The 21,975-nt window shown below is 45.1% G+C and overlaps 1 protein-coding gene across 5 annotated transcripts in view; it reads right to left on the reverse strand.

The window, feature by feature from the left end:
- Rel (nuclear factor NF-kappa-B family member relish) overlaps window positions 1–21,975 on the reverse strand; it is a 160,875-nt gene that overhangs the window by 76,526 nt on the left and 62,374 nt on the right. For 2 of the 5 annotated variants that reach the window (XM_084586281.1, XM_084586283.1), the window contains exons 2-5: window positions 10,653–10,869; window positions 9,208–9,341; window positions 4,969–5,123; window positions 4,684–4,775 (exon numbers count right to left, since the gene is read on the reverse strand). In XM_084586281.1, coding sequence (XP_084442407.1) covers window positions 4,684–4,775; window positions 4,969–5,123; window positions 9,208–9,341; window positions 10,653–10,869 — 598 coding nt within the window. Of the gene's footprint in view, window positions 1–4,683; window positions 4,776–4,968; window positions 5,124–9,207; window positions 9,342–10,652; window positions 10,870–12,587; window positions 12,950–14,440; window positions 14,674–17,926; window positions 18,014–21,975 lie in introns of those variants that run through there. The other 3 variants (XM_084586282.1, XM_084586285.1, XM_084586284.1) reach the window with 3 other exon arrangements.

Raw genomic sequence — 21,975 nt, forward strand, 5'->3', positions numbered from 1 at the left:
TAGAGTACGCTTATTTTTCGTCGTGGCTTGCAGTCATACGCTTTACGAAGTGGAGTTCTCTACAAGCGCAATTTTAAAAGATCAAAAGAGACATTTCTATTCGTAGTACCTATGCACCTACGGCCTGACATCTTAAGCACTTGTCACGACGAACCGTCCTCCGGCCACTTGGGAGTTAGTCGTACGTTTGCAAGAATTCGGGAGAAATACTATTGGCCGAAATTATTTCCTTCAGTGCGATCTTAAATTAAAACCTGCTGCGATTGTCAACGCGGAAAGACTCCACCCGTGAAACCAGCTGGATTTCTTCAGCCGATCGCTCCACCGAAAACTCCTTTCCAACAAGTGGGGATGGATCTTCTTGGTCCTTTCCCGAAGTCAACTAATGGAAAGCGTTGGATTGTTGTCGCGACAGAATACTTGACCCGATATGCTGAGACCGCGTCGCTCACAAGTGGAACTGCCACCGAAGTCGCAGAGTTTTTTGTCCACGACATCGTATTGCGTCATGGCGCTCCGGCTGTTATCATTACCAATCGCGCAGCTTTTACGGCCCGCCTGAGTAAGACTGTATTGAACCTTACACACACTAGCCATAGACGGGCCACGGCATACCACCCGCAAACTAATGGCTAGGTGGAACGGCTAAACAGTACTCTGGCCGACATGCTGTCTATATACGTGGATATAGAGCATAAGACCTGCATGGGATCAAATCCTCCCATATGCCACGTTCGCATATAATACGGCACTTCAGGAGACGCGGCTCACACCCTTCGAGCTTGTCTTTGGCCGTCGAGTGACCACTCCACTGGATACAATGCTGCCCGTATACACCGACGACGAACATGAGCTTGACCTGGACATTGCTAGTTTTACCCAGCGTTTGGAAGAAGCGCAGCAGCTGGCAGGACAGCGCATATACCTACAACAGCAACTAGACGCTGGCCGTTACAACAAGGGACGGCGCTTCGCTTCCTACGAGCCTGGAGACTATGTCTGGATTTGGACGCCCGTTCGTCATCGTGGGCTCTCTGAAAAATTGCTGCGCCGGTACTTCGGCCCATACAGTGTCCTCTGCCGCCTCAGCGACATTACTTACGAAGTTGAATCCGCGACCCAAGATCCCTCAAGCCGCAAATGACCCAAGTTCACTGATGTTGTACACGTCGTCCGGATGAAACCCTAACACGATCGCCCCGCTGACTATTCTTGAGACTGATGGTGCCCCGTTTTGTGTTGTGGTATACCATACCAACCTAGCATGCTATCTGTCAGCTCATCGCATCAAGCAGCATTTGCAGCATTAAGGCGATGCTGCTAAGAAGGAGGGGCAATGACACATGCCATTTATAGACGACGAAGATTTGAACGGGCGATTCAGAGAAGACGACAAAGCAAAAACGGTGCTCCGCTTTCGTGCTGACCTGACTGGTTGTTTGTGTGGTTGTTGGCGTTCTTCGGTGCCAGAGAGCCAGAGCACCTTCTGTGTAACGTTACGTTACAATATTATACGGAGGCTTGACTATTGGCAGTGGTGCCGTGGGTGAATGCAAATAAGACCCAAAAAATTGAAAAACCCACAATGACACTTCAGCACCTTAACGGTTTACATATAAAAGAACATGATCACAGTGTCCCCAGTGAAAGCACACTCAGCACTTCCAATACTGCAGGTAAACCGAGGCTGTCGAATGCTTTAATCTCATGCTACATTGGCACTAACCTTGTATGGCCTGCAATAGCATTATTTGTCCTTAGCACCAAGATATTTATTTATTTATTTATTTATTTATTTATTTATTTATTTTCGATACCCTCAAGCGCCGAGGCTTTACAGAGGGGAGTGGGCAAGCAAAACAACGCAAGAAAAAAATTATTTTTTGTTAAAGGCGGCACAACAACGTAGTTAAAATGTAGCAACACACAGTATTCGAAGCAGTCAAGGAAATACCAAAAAAAAAAAAAAAAGTACAGAACAACAACTGAACGCAAGAAACTGAACAAACATAGCAGAAAAAAATAATAAAAAACGAAGAAAATAACAAAGCAACAAAGAAACTAACTATTCGTATCAGATAAAAGCATCGTCATCAGAGACTGACGATAAGCAGCATAATCCTGTATACAAGCCACGGCAGCGGGAAAGTGGTTCCACTCTTTCGATGTGCGAGGAATGAAAGAATGCAAAAAAAGTGTCAGTACGGCAAAAAAATAGATCCAGTCTTATGTTGATGGTCGACACGAGAAGAGCGATAGGGGGGTGTAGTGATAAAACGAGAGTGCAGTAACTGGTGATGATAAATTTTATGAAAAAAGCATAGGCGTAAAAAGTTTCTACGTTGTGCGAGAGACGGTAAGGAAAGGTTAGATTTCATAGCTGAGACACTCGCGGTCCGGTTAAAATTAGAAAGTATAAAACGAACTGCATTATTCTGAACAAGTTCCAGTGAAGTACAAAGCGAGACATGATGAGGGTCCTAAAGGGGGGCGGCATATTCTAATATAGGAAGAACAAGTGTTTTATAAAGAAGTAATTTTAAGGAGACAGGTGCTTTGATGAAGTTACGACGTAAATACCCTAGAATGCGGTTAGCGCTGCTAATAATTAGTTCAATATGCGGTTTCCAGGATAATGAACTGATGATAACACCCAAGTACCGGTATGATGTTACAGGTGCAATCTGAATATTATCCAAAGCGTAAGCGGAGGTAGTAGTATTTTGTCTGGAAACTCTCATTAAAGCACACTTGCGAGGGTTTAGTTGCATTTGCAAGAGAAATGTTATCGAGATCAGTCTGAAGGTAGTGTGTCATTACATTGTCATTACATTCATTGTCATTACAGACTGCAAATTATGCGGATAAAATGAGTCATTTCCAGCTGCATTCCCCATAATGGGACACAGCTCACATCAAGCCTATACACAGCTTTGCCTGAATTTGCCTTGGTACAGTAAAAGCTCGTTAATTCGGACTTCTAGGGACCATAAGATATATCCGAATTATCGAGAGAACAAAAAAAAAACATGCACGATTTTATCTCAACATACCTTTATTACTTAAAGTAATCATGGATGCTTGTCTGCTTTCCCGCAGAAACCCGCGCGGATACTATTTTCCTCAGTCCTTCCAGGTTGGAGGGCCGATGTAGTGTTGGGCGGCAAAAAAACAACTTCAATGTTGTTCAGTCCGGTGGCACTGTTATATGCACTACAGTTGTCAAAGACAATTAACACCTTGAGGTTCTTCGGGGAAAACTGTCGGTCTAACTTTTGTATCCAGCCGCAAAAAATTTCCGATGTCATCCAGGCCTTTTTATTAGCCCGGTACTCCACCGGAAGAGCAGGCACGTTCTTAAAGCACCATGGCTTTTGTGCCTTTCCAATGACGACAAGCGGCAAGCGTTTTGTCCCTGTCATGCTTGCGGCTAAAAGAATGGTGACTCGTTCTTTACTCCTTTTTCCTCGGATGCAGGGATCTCCTTTCATTGTCACAGTCTTGTCAGGCAATGCCTTAAAGAAAAGTGCTGTTTCATCAGCATTAAAAAGGTCACTTGGATCATATGCTGCGATATGTTCCAGCAGCTGAGCGTTCTTCCAGTTGACGGCACCTCTTCCGCCGCACAGAGTCTTGAAAACGAGACCATGTCTGTCTCTAAAGCACGCACACCCCCCTTCTGACGCTTTGAATCCATCGATATGCATCATCAGCGCAAACCTCTCGGCCTGCGCCATGATGAGGGGTCCACTCAATGGTAAGTTTGCATCACGCGAGTTGACCACCCACCGAAGCAAGGCTTCTTCCAACTCCGGATGAGCTGCTGTTCGCAGACGCTTTCTTGACGCTTGGAACTTCTCGCTTTCGAACACCTGAAGAATCTGTTCATTTTTTACATATGTGCTTAAAGTACTCCTTTTAATGTCATATTTTTTCATTGCTTCTTGTCGGGAGAGCCCGTTCTTATGGGCCTGCAAAATTTCCACTTTGGTAGCCAAGTCCTTGGCCTCGTAGGTCTTCGGCCGTTTCGACGGTGTTGCCATCGGAGGCGAGTGCGGTGATACCAGCGCACAACAAAGAAGCAATGAGCCGCACTAAAGCGAGCAGTCTTCAATACAACAGCGTAGCGCACCGACAGCAGCAAAATGACAAAATGGCACCACCAGTAACGTCGACTCGTGAAAAAACATGAAAAAGCGCCCATCCAGCCACAAGTCGAGCCAAGTTCATTAATTGATGTCCATGGCGATGCTGCTTTTGGGTGTCGCTATTGCGCCGCGTTCGTCTTATTTTCGTTTTCGAGCCTCGGTAGCTGCCCAAAGTTGTCCGAATTATCCGTTGTGCGGTCAAATCCGTCCGAATTAACGAGAGTTTTGTCCCATAGACTTCTATACATAATTCTGGGAACCAGGTGCGAAGGTCGAATTATCCAATTTTCCAAATTAACGGGAGTCGAATTAACAAGCTTTTACTGTATATGTAACAGTGGAACGAAGTCAACATTGAAACGAATAGTAAAGAAGGAGATAGGTATGCCTTCATCTTGTTGCCCTAGAATGCTGCACAGAGTGCAAAAAAAAATACTGAACTCTAGAAATAACGGTGATGGTGTATGATGCCCTTCAGAAAGTCAGTGTTTCAGAATACAGGCCCTGTCAAAAATTTCTGAAAAGACAGACCGACCTTGTGAAGGCTGCCTGCTCTCAATCTTGCGCCGGTAAAGGATGTCAGCGACAGTCTTTTTCTGCTGGAACACAATCGACATGCTGGGAAATCTGCAAGAACAAAAAGCCACAATATACTGAGACCGTAAAGACGACATGAGGGGTTAAAACAAAGAATGTAAGTAAAACCAGACCACTGCTCAGCTCATAGAGCAAGTAATGAAGCTCAAATTGTACTATCTCCTACCAAAAAGTCCATCTACCCTAACAAACGTGACAGGAGGGTAGAAGAGACAGCACGCACATGGCTCTCCCATCTTCACGGACAGTGACGTAACAACAGTCTTCTTCATCGCGCCCTCGCATGGTAATGCGATGCACATGAGGCCTGGAGGTGTCCTCTGCTGTCACCAAGCTGGCCTTGATTCGATGTGGAAGTTCAGGACTGTAGTCCTCCAGCTGCATGCACAATCAATCAAAAATAAACAATCCTGAAGTGCATGCAAGGTGTTTTACCCAAAAGTTTTTTTTTTTTTTTTTTTCAGTTAGAACAGTGCTTCCTACATCTGCATGCCAGCGGTGGAACGCATCCGAACACAGCTAATGTGTGTAGACTAGCAGGAGGCGGGTTAACCAATCCTGAATAACTGCAAACTTTTCGACTATTACTAGTCATTTGTACAGAGATTTGTATTAAAACTTCCTGCTGGGCGAGTTGGTAGTTCATCTTGATGTAGGGGTTTTTTAGCACAAACAAAGACAAGGACAGCGCTAAAAAACCCCTACATCAAGAGATTTGTATCCCACCATAACTATAATCGCTATCAGTCTTACATTTTCGAAAGTGCCATTATTGTTGAGAACCGAGTGGGCGGAGAGCGCCTGCACCTCATTGGCATGGATAGTACTTCATCCAGCCACTCAGTTTCAAACATTTGCCTATGTGTGGCCCCTTAACACTTTGCGCTGCAATGGCACTCTAAAAGCTGATAAGGGTCACAGTTAGGGTGGGCCACTCTGAGTAAATGAGGAGCCTAACAAAGGTAACTATTCCATATTGGTTAACCTGCCCGCTACTTAAAATGGACCTTAGCTGTGTTCTGATGCACACCACTGCAGACAGTGTTATGCCACAGAGAGCACTGTCTCAACTAAAAAATCCTTCTAATACCATGTACACGCATTGTGATGGCCCCTTCACAGCAAAACTGCAGAAGCTCATGAAAGTGCTACGTAGTACTGATTGGTCGCAGTGTAAAATCTCATTCATTAGAATGTTTTGGCTTCTTCGAACCGGAGTTTCAGTCCTAATAGCACCAAAGGTGTCAAAATCCACAGAATAAAAAAAAATTGTCCTCTTTAAGTTTTAATTTCTGAAAGTCGATTGCATTCTTTGAACAAATATAACAGCGACAAGGACAAGGCGAAATGACAACGACGGCGCCGGTCCTTGTCTCTTTGCGCTGTTATATTTGTTCAAGACATGTACCAACATGCCGAATTTAACACGTTATTAACTGCACACCACTGTGTATGAGTAATGTTTATGCACAAGAGGCAGCAGTGCCCACAAGTGCTGTTCAAAGCCGTTAGGATCCTGCTAGGACGAAAGTACAGTAAAACCTCGATATGGAGATGCAGGCATTACGAAATAATGGTTATACTGAATTCTTTCTAAATATTTTTGATAAACATGTTAATTGGCACAGTACATACAGAATGCGCTTTGCTTCATAACGAATATGTCAAACTCCTCAGCACCAAAAACGTCTACACAGATAATGCAAGAAGTGTTACCGCCAAGATTCGTGCCTGTAGTGTTCTTATCTCACGCTCAACAACGCCACAGAAGGTGAGGAGGCACGGAGGGGTGGAAACTAGGCGGCCAGCACTCATTACACCTCTCCCACACATCCACAGCGCCCCGGAAGGCAGCGAAGATGGTTGTAGCCTTGCAATACCCATGCCCTCCTCGTTATCGGCTGTCACAAAGGTAATTGCCCAAGTTGCTGTCCATACAAATTTAGACTATATCAAACTATTTTCAGATTTTTTACGTGTTTATAACAAAAAAAGCTTTGCTGTACTACATAGGCAATAAAACCAGAAGCCCAACAGTGTTGCATCATACAGCTACAAGTTCTTTCTGCCTCCCCAACCCAAACTGCACCAGGTACAAATACAGGCACCAAATAGCAGAGAAAGAACCCTCAGTGCAATTTCAGCTTTTACTGATGAAAATATCGTAATCAGGTGATGACAAAAATACAAAAATAACTCTGGCTGCCAGATGCACAAGAATGGTGTCAACAATTTCAAACTATTTTCTTCCTCAATTCCAGTCACACATTACGAAAAAATGAGTGTGCCTCATGCCAAGTTACTCGAAAGGTGTGGGGCCCCAAGTTCTTATGTTCCACATTATTGCCACTAGAAGACCAGCACTGCTCTTTATGCATTCCGATTACAAACAGTACCATTTCAGGCCATGCGCAGGGCTCAAGCTCGCAAGGCAGCGAGCAAATGGCAGTAATTGGCGCCACCAGGGGTGCAACCGCTCTAATAGGATTTGTAGCAATTTCTGGAGCAGCAAAATCTTAGTTTTGGAGCAGTGAAATCCATATTTGGAGCACCTCAAAGGAAAAAATACTGCACCTTGCAGCACAAATTCAAATTTTGGAGCTGTTCTTACTTTCGGCACAAAGAAAGAAAAGATGTGAATATTGGACCATACGAATGTGATCCAAAGGAAATCTAGCAAGGCCCACCTATCACTGGCGCTGCGTGTATCTATTTTTGTAAATAAGCTATTTGTACTGCAAGGCATGCTATTGCAATGAAAAAAAAAGAGAGAGAAAGAGAGAATCTGAGCCATAAAACTGAGGAGGTTAATTTTTCAAACTTCGGGACCGAAAAAATAGTAAAACGCTAGAGAATATGCATTTCCTTTTTTTTTTTTTTTGCATCTAGCGTGTTTTGACAATCTATATCACAGGATCTTAACTTGCTCAAGACTCAGCAAGACTCATAAAACAATGTTTTACTGTCTGCGAAATCCACAGCTTGTGTTATGCGAGGGCAGCTCCAGAAGAGCTCAATTCGAAGCTGTGACTGCGATCAGCTCGAGCCCAAAAGCGAGATCAGTATAAAAACAAAACAAAAACAAATTGTTGATTCAAAAGCAGACACAAAAAAAAAAAGAAAATAAAAACAGCAACCACAAGGCGAAAAGGCAAATGCCAAAAGCAGATAAGAAAGCAAGCCGTAAACAAAAAAAACTGATGAGCGAGCGAGTCTTCAGCCGTGAATTATGCTTCCTATGTAGACAGTATTTGATTAAGGGCTGGTAGGCAAAGACTCGGAATATTAGGTTATATATTTCATGCACAGAGCAGACTTTATAGTATTTCAACGTTCCAGCATCCATAAATGTTAATTTTGGCAGTCTAGCGCTCCACTGCAGCATTATGGAATTCAATGATGCTGCGCATTTCCTGAGCTGCTGAAGCCCGAAATAAATTTCACACATGCCACCTCAATTTATATTAGCACAAACACAGAAGCCATAACTGAAGCACCTCCAGCACTATCTGAAAATGGAAAAGTGAGTCTATCAACAAGACAGCATAAGAACAACCTTTCTGTACGTGAATGGCCCAGCAAAATACCGAAAACTTCCAAAAGCCGCATAAGAAACCAGAGCTGCACATATTTAATAACATGCAGCGCCTAAAACAGTGTTGAAGTATTGCTTCGCAGTCACAAGTACGACAATGGCCCCTTCCTCAAATCGCAACGGTTCAGCGTGCTCGGACAAGCAGAGGAAGCACACGGATGCAAGAGAGAACTATGAGTAGGCACTGGAACGGCGTGACGCCATCTCAAAATAAAACTAATTAAAATGCCAGTGATGCGCGCTGCAGTGCAGTATCTGAAACGTCGTGACTGGCCATATCACGGCCGCAGAAAGTTGTCCTTGAGTATGGCAAACTGTTTGCGGCTTCTCAGGCCATTTTGGCGCAGCGTGGCGCAAAGCTAACAAATTTCACGCTCATAGCGCAGAAATATGCAGCCGTATCAAAATGGCGCAATTGGTGCAGTTGTTGCAACGCTGCACCACAGATGAACATTCGCATTCAGTGTGATAGTCAACAGATGCGGTCAGAGCTTTCTTCACAAAGTATTAAGAGTCTGGTGGTGGTCAGCGCGCATCACAGCACACTCAGCTCCTCTCAAGAAACTCAGCGAAACCTGTGAGATCGCCGTTTAAAGAAGCAATTGTAGCAGGCCACGCCAGGCCGAGCGATTAAAGTCTGAGCATAAAGCCAGGCTGGGCTCGGGCTCCTTCAGACTTAAGCCAGGCAGGGCCTCATATCAATATCATAGGGCCCAGGCCAGGTGCGGGCTCAGAATTTCGGCCCGTGCAAACCTCTCTTTCAATCGCTAGTCAAGTCCAGACAGGGCTCTCACATAGTTAATGACTGTACTGGAAACTAATTAAGCTTAGGCCACCAGCGTAAGGTGGCACGAACCAACCACTCACTTTCACAGTTGGGAAAGTCTTGCGTTGTTGCGTACTTGACTCGCCAATAAGAGGTCCATGAGAGCCACTCTCACTTTTGTATCTGTACCTAGTTTCCTTCATCGGCTGCTCCAGGATGATGAGCCGAGCCCCACCTACAACCGTGCAAATGGCAAAAAGCAAGAAAGAATGAACAAACTTTGGTGAAAGACATCCTCCTATGTGTGAAAAGGTAAGGTATGAACACCTTACGGTCGTCTTCAAAATTTCGGCTCAGTTTGAATGGCTGCTACTATAAGAGGAGCAGGTCAGTCATGGATTATATGCGTCTGCCACACACGCATAACACAGCACTGAGGCTCGAATGTCACGTGATTTATGGCCATTTGCATTGTGCAAAATGGGCGAGCTTAGTACATCAAATATGCACAACTCCATAAGTGCGAGGTGCCAGACTAAGTGGTACTGCCTACTTAATGAACAGTGCTAAGAACGACACGAGAACACATAGAAGACGGAACCGCCTCTGTCCGTCCTTCCATCTGTGCGTTTTCACCTTGTTCTTAGCGCTGTATTTCAAATATACACAGTTCCAGCCTGAAACGTGCATTTTAATTTCCACACCGTACATAAAACCGTAAGACTCCTTTTCAAAAGCATCCAGCCAAGGATACACCTAAAACATCCCTAATGCGACAAATGCCATTTTAACTATCTCCCCACTGCTGCTGCTTAGTTAGTAGTGTGATAAATTAGGACCTGCCTATTACTCTTCATTGCTATGTATAACGCAAACGAAAAGCTTGAAGCAAATTGTGGACAGCAGACGTCATTTTCAGCTATCAGCAAAGCTTTATGCCCTTGACAAAAAGTTTTAAGTGCCTTATGAACCCTACCATCACAACAATGACATACAATAATAGATCTCATGAGTTTTTAGCAAGTGAATTTATGGCACAAACGCCTGATGTGACACATCGCACGTGTGTGGCACAGGCATTACAAAATAAGCACACACCGAATACAAATTTCCTGCCGTTAGATTGACAAGTTAATATAGACAAGGTACTTGGCTATTCCCATGCTGCTGCATACTCTGCACCCCTGAAGTATGTTATTTGACCGTTCTATGCTGTACATGTTAAAGGAGCATCGACGCAGTAGCATAAATGTAACAAAAGAAAGGAGATGTGCACATTTTGGCTTTTGAAAAGCTGGTGACACTTCACAGTGACTAATGCATAGAATAATTAGCACTAAGACACGCTCCACACTCAAAACACATGCAGACTGTTTGGTGTCGTAATTACTACAATTTGTGTCTGCCAAGAATCGCATGTGAGAATCCCTCCCTGAAGTGCCTACACTGTTCCACCACTACAAGAGAACTTCCGAATTGGCTCCGCACAATGTTGTAGCTGTAATTTCCCAGAGACCTACATGTAGCGGAGTAGTTCACAACATACCACCCATGCGGAGGCTCGGTTGCTCTTCAAAGTCCGTGCAAATAGGCATCCCGATGTCATGCGTGTCCGGTGAAGCGTGCTGGAAGCTGCGGAGCAGCAAGTCTTGAAAGGAGCGCAACTGCTCCTGCTCCGCTGACGAGGAAGAGGAGGCTGCTGCGGCCTCCTCTCCGCTCACTGGGTAGGCCACATTGCCTAGGGGAGCGCCATAAGGGTCGTCCTGCAAAGGCCAGAATGGGAACTGTCAAGAAAGTGCTCAGATGGCACCCACCAATGCATTCAGACATGCCAAAGCCGCAGCTGGGCTTCACAGCAAACCACAAAACAGCTATGATGCTTACCCAAGACATACAAAAGAAAATTAGAGTGCATGACAATTACTGAAAGCAATGTTGCTTGTGGAATTTCAATACTTCCGCAGCTTCCGCTAGGCACTTCACAGAAAGAGAGAAGAGGCCATTGAAGAAAGAAAAGGCTGGTTAGCTCACAGCATGAGAGGTTGCTACTGCACATTTTCAAAACACCTCCTCTGAAGCTTGACAGAGCCATTGGAAAGCAGCTCACTGCTTTGGGTATTATTGATGAACTAATAAAAAAAAACTAAAAAACTAAAAACATGAAAGTGCCTTCGCACTTTTCACCAGACAATAGTTATCCCCATAATTACACTGCTTAAATCCTTGCATTCCTATAATGTGCTGATTGATGGCAGAAATACAGGCCAGAGAATACAGATAAGGCAGCTGCCTCTCCCACCAGCTGACCTCTATTTCTACAATAGCGCAGTTAAATCAGTTGGTGCAGGGACCCTCAGTTTCTTTTCTTTTTGCAACACTGTCCATCCCATCTCAGTCAAAAGGGGGTGAAAGCAACTAAGTACTCCCCATGCTCTTCCATGCAGGGCCGTAGCAATTTTTTTTTTTCGTTCCCTGCAGCCTTAAAACCTTTCAACTTGGAGTAGTTGTCTTTATGCCACTGTAATACATACTGTCCAACAAAAAGAGGTGACACATATGCATCACCAGCACACAAAGGAGTGACTGCAATGCACAAATGATGTCAGTATTTGTGACAGAACAGTATTTTCTGAACTGTATGAACTGTGAACTGTATTTTCTGAGCTTGTGTTTGACCACGCCATACTGTGTGCTAGCATCACTGACAGAGTTATCGGTTCCACATTTTTAACTGAGCGCGAAAAAAAAAATGAAAGAACTCCAAATCTGTGCTTAAGCATGGCACCAAGCATTCGGCGACAGACACCAGCGTAGGGTTCAGCCAAACAATGTTGTCTCCAAGCCGTTTCGAGAATAGTTTTTGGTTTGGTTAGGGGGTTTACTGGGTTTACTATGAGAGACGCCATTTCAGGAATGACTTGCAGGTTGCAGTGCTTGCCTCCATTCGAGCATCAGAGCGTTAGAAAGCTCCAAATGCTTGAGAAACAACGAAATGGAAGGGTAACGATCAAGAATCTTTCAACAAAGCATACAAAAATTATAATTAATATCTTTCAACTGGGTAGCGATTATGCCAATATGGCTGAAATCGCTTCAAACGCGCTAACCTCAAAATAAACAAATTTGAGACCTCCTGCAACTGTGAGCTAACATGCATAAATGCCGCAAATCTATGCAGGTTAGCTCGAGATTACAGCCAAATACAAAATCAAAATCGCGTGGGCTAGCACATCACTAATACGACGAGATGGACACGGAACGGCTCACACAACACTCTAGTCGCGATAAAAGCACTAGCGTAACAAGAAAGTCATTCTCATCCGTATTAAAATGCCGAAAAATATATACCAAGGCTCACAAGCGAGAAGACATGGGCAAAACACGTCTACATGGGAAAAACGCGCTTCCTCCAGCTTTCCTCAGGCGAGCAGCTTCCTCAATGACTAGGAATCCCTCAGTAAGAAAATTTTTAGTGGCTCACCGCTTCCCAATGCAGATGTGAATCAAACAAGGACGAACGAAATCGAAGCAGTTCGGACCCGCAGCTTCGGTGCAGGCGGACTCGGCTGCACGCAGCCTCGCGACAAACTCGCGATCGCACGATCGCACGCGCAGCTACGATGCTGCACGAGACGCCAGAGCAACGCGTAGCTACTAGCCAGTGTAGCTAGTCAAATTAACGAACGATTCAGCATACATTGAGGACGAAATGAAGAAATCCGAAACTTTGAACAAGCACATTTCAAACACAAGGCGCATTACGCCAAACTCTCTTTTCTTGCTCCGACAGTTTTTTTTGCCCGCGATTAGCGCCCCCTGACGGTATTTTAACAATGCTAAATAACCGACTGGCCTTGGCTAGCGCTGGCTAACCCTTCATGTGGCTGACAGCACAGAGTTCCTTACACTACCTAGAGGGAAAGCTGAGGGCGCTGCACTTCAGCCACCATGGGCGCGCTAAGAATCATGGGCCGGTGTGCTACTTGTTGCGGGACAGTCGGTGTTTCTCGGGTAAGAGGAGTGGCGTTACTGCGATGTTTCTCTTTCGTCGTCATCATCATCTGAAGGTGCGTACATAGACCGCGAAAGCCATAGTAGCGAAGGCGCAAAAGCAGACGTCGCGAATAAATGGTTTCTGTTTCCCGAAATGCCACTAAAAACTTCCTTAAGTGATTGCACAACCATAAATAATTTTATAACGTTTTTCTGTTTCAAATGTTGCCTATTAAGTGCGAAATATCGGTATTTGTGCTGCTCAAAACTAAGCCAATAGGAGAAAAAGCCATCGCTTATATTGGATAAATCTCACACTGACATGCTGTTTCTCTCTCTTTTTGCAATTTATAGTCACAATATTCAATCTTAGGACATTATTTACGGTGGAAAAATGTTTATCTTTGCATTAGTTTTGGCCAAAAGTTGTAGTTCTGCACTCGGTAGCTCTCCGGCCCATGATGCTTTGAGCGCCCATGGTGGCTGAACTGGCCGTCTCGAAACTCCATGTAAACTCCCATAGACGGCAGCACAGTTTTCCCTCTAGGTAAGAGTAAGAAACTCTATGGCTGACAGCGCCTCCGAGATGGATGGATCGAGCTCTGTTGTAGCTCTGTGGATAAAAGCCAAGCTGCCACCATGCTCGAATTCGTTTTATTTTTTTGCTTTTTTCAAAATATTTTGAAGGCTGTTATTAGCTGTACCCTATTTTGTCAGTTAAGTTGATAATTACTTTATTTGTATACGATGTTCAGTTGTTACTACGGGTGTACCACACTGACCACTTTTTTTGCACACGTATCATCATCTTGGTTATTTATTCCTTTATGTACCTGCGTGTTCTATGGCCCCCTGATTTAGCTTTTAAAATGTGGGACATTGCCTCTTGAGTTATCAAAGAATTATTCGTTCCTGACCTGCCTCTTCACTGCAGTTCTCCCGGTTGTATTGGTTGTATGACACGCCGCTTTTTACAGCTTAAAGGCGCGTATTTCAAACATACATAAATGCCGTAACACTATGCAGGTTAGCTCGAGATTCTAGCCAAATACAAAATCAAAATCGCGTGGGCTCGCACATCCCTAATCCGACGAAATATACACGGTACAGCTCACACAACACTCTTAGCCGCGATAAAAGCACTAGCGTCACAATAAAGTCCTTCTCATCCGTATTAAAATGCCGAAAAATATATTCCAAGGCACACGAGCGAGAAGGCATGGGCAAAACACGTCTACATGGGGAAAACGCGCTTCCTCCAGCTTTCCTCAGGTGAACAGCTTCCTCAATGACTAGAAATCCCTCAACAGAAAATACAGTAAGAAATTTTTAGTGGCTCACCGCTTCCCAATGCAGATGTGAATCAAACAAGGACGAACGAAATCGAAGCAGCTCGGACCCGCAGCTTGGGGGCACGCAGGCTCGGCTGCACGCCGCCTCGTGACAAACTCGCGATCGCACGATCGCACGCGCAGCTAGATGCTGCACGAGACGCCAGAGCAACGCGTAGCAACTAGCCAGCGTAGCTAGTCAAATTAACGAACGATTCAGCATACATTGCGGACGAAACGAAGAAATCCGAAACTTTGAACAAGCACATTTCAAACACAAGACGCATTACGCCAAACTCTTTCTTTTCTTGCTCCAACAGTTCTTTCTGCCCGCCATATAGCGCCCCCTGACGGTATTTTAACAATGCTAAATAACCGGCTGGCCTTGGCTGGCGCTGGCTAACCCTTCATGTGGCTGACAGCGCCTCCGAGATGGATAGATCGAGCTCTATGGATAAAAGCTGCCACCATGCTCGGATTCTTTGTTTTTTTTTGCTTTTTTTTTTCAGAATATTTGGAAGGTTGTTATTATCTGTACCCTATTTTGTTAGTTAATAATTTCTTTATTTGTAAGCGATGTTCAATCGTTACTACGGGTGTACCACACTGACCATCACTGCACATGTTGATCATCTTGGTTATTTCTTTTTGTACCTGCGCGTGTTCTATGGGCCCCCGATTTAGCTTTAAATAGTGGGACATTGCCTCTTGAGTTACCATATAATTATTCGTTCCTGACCTGCCTCTTCTTTGCAGTTCTAGCGGTTGTATTGGTTATAGTGCCTAGACTATAGTATTGGTTGTATGACACGCCGCTCTACAGCTTAAAGGCGCGCATTTCAAACACTGAATATTGCACTCAGCGTTAGTAGTAGTCATTCCCAGAAAATTGTTTTCCGATAGCCTTCTTTGTGTAATAGCATCAATATTGGCTTACGTGGCTCTCCTGCGGCTTCAAACACAGAAAAAGTACATGTGTAACTTAATAGGTGAGTATTAAACCGTGAATACAACATTAGCTTTTGCGATTCAGCGCAACCTTTGCAGCATTAGTTTATTTTGCCTTCCTTTCGGTGTCCAAATGAGACCCTGATTGATGCCGGGCACTTAAGTAAACATGGCAGAACATGTGCGGGTAACTATTATACCAGACGATTTTACTAGATAATATAGCCTTATGGGAAAGTGCTAGACTAGGAGGAAAACATTTCATTGAGACAGCGATTTTGAACCAGAAAGAGGCGCGTTCTTTCAATTAGGTAACTCAGACCACCTGCTTATATACCACGGTAACGTAATCCCCCTGCGCATAAAAAACATCGCCGCATGGCCTCTAGTTATTTGTGTTAACTTCCTGCCAAGTATTTATTGATATTATTTGCTGCCCAGATCCAAGACAGACGACTAATTTGTTTCCTTTTTCCGATTATTGCGAAAGCTGCGCATGCATGGTATGCCCGTGAACCGTTTTGAGTCAGCACGCAACCGCTTCCGTTGTGGACTTCCCAGCAGGACACTCGGTTGCTACGCGGGTGCACAGCTAGCACACCCACGTTCGCGCACACAAGCTTCACTCCAGCAGCGCTGCTGCGTCCTTGTTTTTTCGGGGACTTGCTTGCGTGAACGCGAGGTCCGCATGCGTGTAGCCTGGCAAAAAAGAAGCAAATAAAAACCCAGGTGCTGAGGGCGCGCTGGCATGGCGATCTCTCGGCCTCCGAATACCAAGCCGCACGAAAGCAGCCCAATGCAGAGACGTAGCTTCGCGCTAGCGCGAACGAGCCCGGTGCACGGAGGCACGAAACCCGACTCTGCATGTACGGGCAGTTGTGCATATACGCGTCCGCTTTGTCTCCAGTTGTTCCGGGAAGGAACGCGCCGTCGCGACCGCTGTAACGCGATCCAGCTAGTGCACCGGCGCCGCTCAGCGAGGGGACAAAAGCGAGACGTCTACACAGCGTCTACGTCATCGCCGCCGACCGGGACACGCCCAAGAGTCCAAGTCGTGGATTCGATACGCATTCCATTGGAAAAGAAACGTCAGGACGACCATGCACTGAGATTCAGAGAACCAGTCGCGAAATTAATGAACGCGGTTCTCTCCGCTGCGGTACCGAGGCTTTGGGACGCCGAAGGCCGTGTTCATTTTTTTCTTTTGTGTGTGTGTGTGTGTGTGTGTGTGTGTACACCTTTTCTAGTTGTTTGACGACTGAGAGCCACCGCTCTCCCTAAAACATAATACGCTAGGTTGGGAGGGGTGCCCAAGGGAATAAACGATCCCGTGTGTCCGCATGCGGCTGATTCCGTAGGGACAACCCCTCCTTCCGCGTAGTTGACTAAAAAAAAAAATTGTTGCTATGCAAGGATCTAACCTAAAAAAAACAGCACTTGGTAACAATGGTCCATGGTCTACAGAGTCTTGAATTACTTCGCTGACCAATCACAACAGTAAACTGAGTCAGTTTTTTTATGTTAGTTTTTTATGCAAGCTACACACACACACACACACACACACACACACACACACACACACACACACACACACACACACACACACACACACACACACACACACACACACACACACACACACACAAACAAACACACACACACACACACACACACACACAAATATATATATATATATATATATATATATATATATATATATATATATATATAATCAAACAAGTCAGAGGTATCGCAATGGTTGAACTGATAATTTAGTCCAGTGACTATAGCTTACTGTATGGGGAGAAAGAAAGTCTTTAGAAGTGTACTACTTTTCATCACGGTCAGGCTCTGTGTGGCGGTACCCTTGAGCGGTAACAGCAGACTTGAGTTGTATCCAACCCCAACGGACGTAGTGCGTAGGGTGGAGCCGCCACAGCTCGAGTTCACGAGGCGAATTTATGGGGCACCAAATCACCCTTACACACATCGTCATACGTGCACCGTGTCTAATTCCCCAAGAAAAGAAAAGAGTACAAATGAGCCCCATTTAGATTAACACATGCTCCTGTGTTACGATCTGTGAACCGGTAAGAACAGCGGTAACATATGGGCCGGTCCTATCCTGCGGTATTGGGAGATGTGACGCCCAAGTCCTACGTTAGCTATTCGTTACTGGCTAAGGCGTGGCGTGGCTTTAGCCAATGGTGAAGGGCGCGACGTTCAAAAATGGAATCGATAATGGCTGGAATCGCTATATTACACCTACCCTGGCAGATGCGAAAAGGAAAAGAAATAAAAATGAAGAAAGTTGTGATGTAAATTCCATACAGAAATTTGCCGTGAATCTGCTGACCTGCGAAAACGGAGGAACGTCATCGTGCCCAGGCGCTTAGGCCTAGGCAAAAGTTGACGTTACCTAACTCGTCCTAAGCTAACCTACAAAAAGCTAAATTACATCGCGGATTAGGATCACCAAGCAAGCCCCCCGCCTCTCAATTCCTCCCCGAACACTTGTCCCAAGGGAAGAAACTCAGAGCAGGCTCACCTCCTCCATAGCGGCGGATGTGCTCTCGGGGATTGCGAGGGAGACTGCTGCTGCCGACGTCTCCGCTAGCCAGCACTGTTCTGATCCAATGGTCGCTTCCTTTCCTCTACACCTCTGTCGCTGTACCTGCCTCAGCGCGTGTGCTGTCTCAGTTTTCAAGCCTGGATACCGGGGTTTGATCCCGGCCGCAGCGGACGCGTTTCGATGGAGGCGAAAAGCAGGGCGTCCGCGTATAGCAGTGCATGTAAAGAACCCCGGAGGTCAAAATTTAATACGAAAATTTTATTTTACTAAACGGCGCCCCTCTAGAAATAGTATCTTTGGAATGTGAACCCCACAAACCAAACCAAATCTCTATGCATTTTAGGTAAGTTGCTGCAGCGAATTAAGGGGCAGTTTTTTTGCTTTCTTAAAAATTTGACGCCAGGAGATATATATACAATTATAAAGACAGCGCATTTTATTATAGTTGTTCTCTTCCCGAATTTATGATGGAAGACATAACCAACTGACCACTGTGGTGTAAGTATGCATTCATTATGACTATTTCGGAATGCTGCTATTGTACTTTTTTTTTTTTTTACAATTTACAGATATCCTTGCCTTCTTTCGAAAGAAAGCACGACCGGGCGTTTAGGTTGACTGCCAGTAGACACGCAGAACCTATGACCTTTAGGATCAGGACACAACTATCGTTTACATACGAAGGCGACACTTTTTTTCTTGTTTTGCATTTCACGGAAGTGGCTTTTTTTTTTTTTTTTTTTACTTAAATATTCTGCTACAGTGGGACCCAGATTTTGCGACCCCATTTCTGCGACGACCTACATGTTGCGACAGTTTAGCACAATCCCGGCAAACTCTTTCCAAAGATAATGCATTGTAATTTTGTCGTGATGTGACGATAGGTGGGCGAGGAGGAATAATGCATAATTAACAAGCCCTCGTGCGATAGGAGCACGAACAGAACGATGTGCTAGGTAGGCACAGGCGTCGTCCAGTACGTCCTCGCGGAAGAGGCCTCGTGAATAAAATTGTGAGCAACTGAAACATAGTTGCCCCTTGCCTACTCATTATTATTATTATTATTATTATTATTATTATTATTATTATTATTATTATTATTATTATTATTATTATTATTATTATTATTATTATTATTATTATTTGTCAAAGTGTCAGCTGCACCCTGTTTGTGTGTGCATTGGTGGTGGAGGTGGGGGGGTACTTGAGAGAACGTTGTTGCTGTATAGTAGATATGGATTTCGGGCCGCGGGCCCTCAGCTTTTTTTTTTTTTTTTTTTTTTTTTTTTTTTTTTTTTTTTTTTTTTTGAGCTCACGAGGCAGCCAGCCAATCACAGAAGGCTTTTGGGTTCTCAAATTCCATTCTGGATTTTTTTTTTCTTTTTGAAGCGAATTAGTTTGTTTTCCTAGTCCCGTTTGAGCGATGAACCTCATCTGATCCGTGCATATATGAGCGCATCAGAGGCAATTCAGTAAAAGCTTGGTAGGGTAGTAAAGAAAAAAAAAAGCTACTGTGTCTAGGTATAGTTAATTTTCGAAAGGAGCAGGAGAAATCTGTCATTGCTTGCAATGCAAGTCTGCATCGCAGGTGGTAGAGCACTGCTGCGTTGTAACGTTTCTTTTTTTTTTTTTTTTTTTTTTTTTTTTTAGTCGCGATGCGTGACAAGCAATTTCATGACTGTTTCATCGTACTTCATAAACGGGATACAGCGTAACTGTACTCCCCTTGATCGAACGACTAGGCGGCGGTAACAGAGCAACGCTGAAAACGCGCCTCTCTTGTCTCCCAGTCCCGTCGCTCCGAGTGGTGTGCACCAGCGGCAACTAGCGACAACCATGGCCTCCGAGATCACCTCCGCGCAAACGCGCGCGGGGGTGATCTCGGAGGCGATGCGGCAACGAAAGGCGCTGGCGGCGGCGTCGCGCGATGCGTCACCAAGGGTTGTCCACTTATGCGATTGCAGCTTTAGATTCCCCCAAAAATACTTGCGAATATCTGGGTGCCCTCGCACAAGCGTGCGACAATGCCCCACAGTGAGCACATGCCATTTTTCATATAAACACGACAAAAACGAGATAGAGCGCTTATATTTAATAATAATTGTAGAGCTGTCAGGCTCTACATAGATCCTCACAGCGGACGATATACGTGTTCCCGTTGGCCTACAAGCCGTGTGGCGTTGCGGTCGTATCTTTCAGGGATCGCGCAGAGGCGCTGGACATATTTACGACACGACGAGCACATCGCGATTGAAGCGCCAACTCGGTTCCTTCGAAGAGTGCTTGCTCATGGGATAAACAGAGACAGCGCGAGAACAATTTCGCGCCTGCGCTTTCCTCCTCTCAGAAAGAGAACATAACTTACAGGTCGGGGGTGCAGGTTCCGTAAAGGCATAGAGTTAATACGTAAAGGCATCGAGTGGGAAACGGCACCTCGGGGCCTCGCCATCGAACCCAGCAACACGGACCGGGTTTTGTTAGTGTAAACGCCGCGCTTTCTGGGCAACCGTCCCGTTTCGTCTTTCGTTTCGCCGATACGGTTGCAGCGATGCCGTCCCATAAGTAATGTGCTGAACTGGGAAGATATAAACCCATTTTGGCTTGAGCAAATGGGTGATGTGGTTTCGCTCTCCTTAAAGCATCTCAGTTTCGATCAGGCAACGCCGGTAAAGGAAGGAGCAATATCTACCTCACTTCTCAGTGGAGACATACACTAGTATCGTACATATCACGTCATATCGAATCCCTATCGCGAACTACTCCCAACTTAACTAGCAGGTGGATGCTAAATGAGAAGGGAAATGGTATGACACCACCCTGAACGCTGCATGAAGAACTGTTGCAGCAAAATCTTGATACAGAATATACAAGCTGAAAAGGAACGATTCGTCCATAATTTTCGCGCGCGCGCGCGCGCGTGTGTGTGTGTGTGTGTGTGTGTTGGTTGGTTGGTTGGTTTGTGGGGTTTAACGTCCCAAAACAACTCAGGCTATGAGAGAGGACTCCGGAAATTTCGACCACCTGGGGTTCGTGTGTGTGTGTGTGTGTGTGTGTGTGTGTGTGTGTGTGTGTGTGTGTGTGTGTGTGTGTGTGTGTGTGTGTGTGTGTGTGTGTGTGTGTGTGTGTGTGTGTGTGTGTGTGTGTGTGTGTGTGTGTGTGTGTGTGTGTGTGTGTGTGTGTGTGTGTGTGTGTGTGTGTGTGTGTGTGTGTGTGTGTGTGTGTGTGTGTGTGTGTGTGTGTGTGTGTGTGTGTGTGTGTGTGTGTGTGTGTGTGTGTGTGTGTGTGTGTGTGTGTGTGTGTGTGTGTGTGAGAGAGAGAGAGAGAGAGAGAGAGAGAGAGAGAGAGAGAGAGAGAGAGAGAGAGAGAGAGAGAGAGGCTCTCAACACTAGCAAATGTACCCACTCTATTCATGCAAACGTTTACATGTTAGACAAGCAGCGCAGCAGTAATATGCTTTTATAACAACAGCTATAAGCAGCGTAATCTACTAATTTGTATAATAACAGCTATAAGCAGCGTAATCTACTGATTTGCTTTCATATGTTGCGCTATCGCTGCGGCCGAAATTGAATGGGATAAATCGACCAGCGTCACTGGCACAAGCATGAGAATATCTGGAATGGGGTATAGAGTAGGCACAACTGCATGTCGACTAACGCACTGCCATTGTGAAAATTGCGGATAATTGATAATGCTCTTACTCTACAGCTGATACATCGTAACCTCCATGCTTCTACCACAACGCAAATAAGGACGTCTTTTGCACGGATTAGCAAGTAATTCATAACACGCGGTCCGTTTTACGAATTTTAGTTTTTGTTCTGTTTTAAAGCGCAAGTTTTAAAGCAGTTGAAAACAAACCACTTTTAGTTCTCTACGTAAATGAGAGAATTTTTTGCAGTGAAGGTACTGCTCGGCAGTACCACGGCGCGCCAAGCGAAGTAACGCAGAGAGCCAGCCTACTCTTGGCTTTGCAATAGTAGTAGCCACCATAATAGTAGACCATCGCTGACAGTTTCGAGCTG

This window comes from Amblyomma maculatum, unplaced genomic scaffold (genome assembly GCF_055883805.1).
Source record: "Amblyomma maculatum isolate TAMU_Amacu unplaced genomic scaffold, ASM5588380v1 scaffold_18, whole genome shotgun sequence".
Taxonomy (NCBI): domain Eukaryota; kingdom Metazoa; phylum Arthropoda; class Arachnida; order Ixodida; family Ixodidae; genus Amblyomma; species Amblyomma maculatum.